Below are 3160 nucleotides of genomic sequence, written 5' to 3'. Positions count from 1 at the left end.
TCCCCGGGTGGGGAAAAAAATTAAAAAAAAAAAAAAAAAAAAATGAAAGAAAGAAAAAGAAGAGAGTCTACGGTATGGCAGAATGGAGTAGATTGGAGGTCATTGGAATTGCAGAAGGGAGTGGAGTCCTGTTCAGGCAATTGTCCTTTGGATGAGGAATCACCCAGGAGGACGGTGGATGCTAGAGGATACTGTGAACCAGGAGCCAGATCCTTGGGAAATGCTGCAGAGAGACTTCGAGGTGGATGTACAGGGGACAGGACAGAGGGTAGACGGGATGGTGGTTACCGTATAAGAGGACCAGCTGAGAGGGGAAGGAAAATGGTCCAGTGGTGGCAAGAGATGTCTCAACCCCTACAAACACTCATCCCACAACGAGGCTCTCAAGGTGTAGAAAAGATTGCCACCATTCAAAACAACAACCCGAGAAGCTGAATTTGTAGGTCGAGGAGAGACTGGTGTGTGTACTGAAGAGGAGGAGAAGGAGAGAGGTGGCAGTTGGGACTTCAGTACAGGGAGGAGCAAGGTTGGAGAGTCTGGAGGTCAGAGATGGGGAAGGGAAGCCAAGGGAGGGGAGGTAGGGATGATGGACTGTGGGACCAAGAAGAGCTTGTCTTAGGACATGCTGTTGAGGACAATAGGGAGGACAGGTGCCGGCCAGCCTGCAGCGCCCACTGAGTGCCTGGCTGAGTCCCAGGACTTCGCTGACTGCTTTGGGCAGAGCTGCCCTGCTACTCTGGTCCCTCTAAGGATGGGCTCAGGGCAGGACACAGCAGTGAAGGAGGGAAGGAGACATGGATGTCACACTGACACGCAGCTGTCCCCCCACAGGTCTGCAGCCTAAAGCCAAAACCTCAGCCGGGTGAGTGCTCTTCCTCCAAAGGGGAACTGGAGTGGGGACCTGGGGGGCATGGTTGGAAACACAAAGTGTCACAAGGAAGCAGGTGTCTTTCACAGCTGCTCTCCATCCCGACTTAAGATCTGTGCATCCTCTTCTCTGACCTCTAAAGAGACCCGTCTTGAGCTCCTCGGCGCCATCGCCTAAAAGGAGAACAGGGCTTCAGAGCAGCCCTTCAGAGACTCTTCCCCAGTGTCTCCCCTGCATCCTTCCCTGTACCTTCACCTTCCTCCTTTCATCCCAGCATCCAACCTTTTTCTTCTGTTCATCCTGGCTTCCCTCGGCCTTGAACAGCTCCTTCCCAGACACGTCCAGCTCATCATATTTTCTCTTCTTTCTTGCTCTCTGTCCAATCTGTCCTAGTCTCCTGGTGATGCGCCAGGGGCCAAAGGCTGCCTCTGCCTCCAGCTGCCCCAGCACCAGTCTCTCAGAGGGACTTCTCAGCCTCTGCCTCCCTCTTCTCCACTGGCCCTGCCTCTCGCTCTCCCAAGGCTCTTCCTCTTCACCCTCCCTCCTCTCCTGACATTTTTTGCCATTTCCATAATTTTGCTCAGGCCTGCCTCCCTCCTCTCTCTCCCTGCCCCATCTTTCATCAGCTGCCCTTCCTCCCACCCCTCCTCGCCCTTTCTCCTCCAAGGACCAAGCCTTAGCACCTGTCCAGAAAACCTAAAATCCACTTCTTCGTTTCTTCCCACACTCCCCGCTTTAGCCAGGGCAGTGCCAGCAGAGAGCACGAACAGGGGCCACCTTCCCATCTCTTCTCTCTACAATCCACCTTTGGTTAGCTTAGGGGGCCCTCTGCTGGGCCACAGCTGAAACTGCTTCTAGTTCTGCTCCCAGGCCGCTCCTTCTGGAAAGTCAAACCCATCCTTCCCACCAGGAGTTTGCCAGCAGAGCTTGTAGAGTCCCCCTCAGCCAGAGCCAACCCCCACACTTGTCTTAACTCTTTCCTGCCCAGCCTCTTACATATTTCTCTTCCTCTTGCTCCCATACAGGGACCCCTTCCAGAACACTGAGGAGAAATATGAGAATCTTGAGAATAAAGGCAAGTCGTCCTCCCCATCGTTCCCCAGTCCTTACCTGTGGCCCTTCCTGCTGTCCCAATGCCTGCTACGATGGAGGTGTCCCCTCTGTCTTTCCTCTCCCCATGACCCCCATGTGACCCTGGTCCAAACTTGGCAGATCAACTAACCACAAGAACCCCCTTCCTGTTTCTCTTGGCTGGTCTCTGTGCACCTTTATTTTTCTCCCTAGGACAACACACTGACCCCAGACTGAACCCCAAGGTAAGCAGCTCAGACTAAGGTCTGATGAAATTAAAGGGAAGCTGGGTGAAAGCAAGGTGGAGGAGGAGGGACTATGTATGGGCAGGGCCCTCAAGTTGCAGGATTGTTGCTTTAAGATGGGTATAGCTCCACCTCCACTGTCTAACCCTTTTTCCTTTTGGTTCTTACCTAGGATGACGGCATTGTCTATGCCTCCCTGGCTCTCTCCAGCCCGACCTCTCTTGAACCACCCCGCTGCTACCATCCACAGGTGAACCTTCAAGAAGAAACGGTATACTCTGTCTTAAAGGCTTAATGAATGGGTCTGAATGATGACCTTCTTAGAATATACTACGCTTACTATAGGAAAAATCACAACTGCCAGCAATCACCAAAGCCAGATGCCAATGACACAGAAGTGAAAGTGTTGAAGACCACAAAGGAACCAAGAGAAACAGCCACGCACTCCAATTCTCTCTCAACTTCCTAGCCTGTCCTCACAAAAATAAAAGTACCCAGAGAATTTACTTGACTGCATCTAAAGAGAAAATGGATATTACCTTCAACTCCTGACCCTCCCAATAAAACTAGACTCTTAACAGACAACTCACATCCAAGACCCCTTCTCTAGTACTTATTTTCAGTGAATGCCTCAGGCAAGGGACCATAAATACCCAAACTCTGGTAGCCAGCCCTATAATTTTCCTGTAATCTTCCCTTATCATTTAAAGTAACATTGTGACATAGTGTTGTGTGAAGTGCTTTATATATTACACCTTATTGAAACATCATCAATTCTAAATAGATGATATACTCACTGGAGTCAAGAAAATAAGAATTAGAATGGTTTTTCCCAAGGCCATAGTCACCTAACAATTAACTGAGCCAGGACTTGAACCCAAATTAGTACCAATTTTCATTTATGCCCAGAAATGGAGTCTTTTGCTGTTTAGTGTCATAGTCAATTTACAAGACTAAAACTAAGTGCCATAGCATA

The 3160-nt window shown here is 50.1% G+C and overlaps 1 protein-coding gene across 1 annotated transcript in view; it reads left to right on the top strand.

Moving 5' to 3' along the window:
* LOC102479614 (paired immunoglobulin-like type 2 receptor alpha) overlaps window positions 1-2909 on the top strand; it is a gene marked incomplete at its 5' end in the record, with an annotated part of 14918 nt that extends 12009 nt beyond the window's left edge. Inside the window, 5 exons of the mRNA XM_027774646.1 lie at window positions 832-862; window positions 1894-1943; window positions 2153-2184; window positions 2357-2455; window positions 2530-2909. Of these exons, the coding sequence (XP_027630447.1) occupies window positions 832-862; window positions 1894-1943; window positions 2153-2184; window positions 2357-2455; window positions 2530-2574 (257 nt within the window). The remainder of the gene's footprint in view (window positions 1-831; window positions 863-1893; window positions 1944-2152; window positions 2185-2356; window positions 2456-2529) is intronic.
* Between the last annotated feature and the right edge of the window lie 251 nt (window positions 2910-3160).

This window comes from Tupaia chinensis, unplaced genomic scaffold (genome assembly GCF_000334495.1).
Source record: "Tupaia chinensis unplaced genomic scaffold, TupChi_1.0 Scaffold000465_1, whole genome shotgun sequence".
NCBI classification, from domain to species: domain Eukaryota; kingdom Metazoa; phylum Chordata; class Mammalia; order Scandentia; family Tupaiidae; genus Tupaia; species Tupaia belangeri.
The sequence above is the reverse complement of the archived record's forward strand: the minus strand, read 5'-3'. Positions and strand labels throughout refer to the sequence as shown.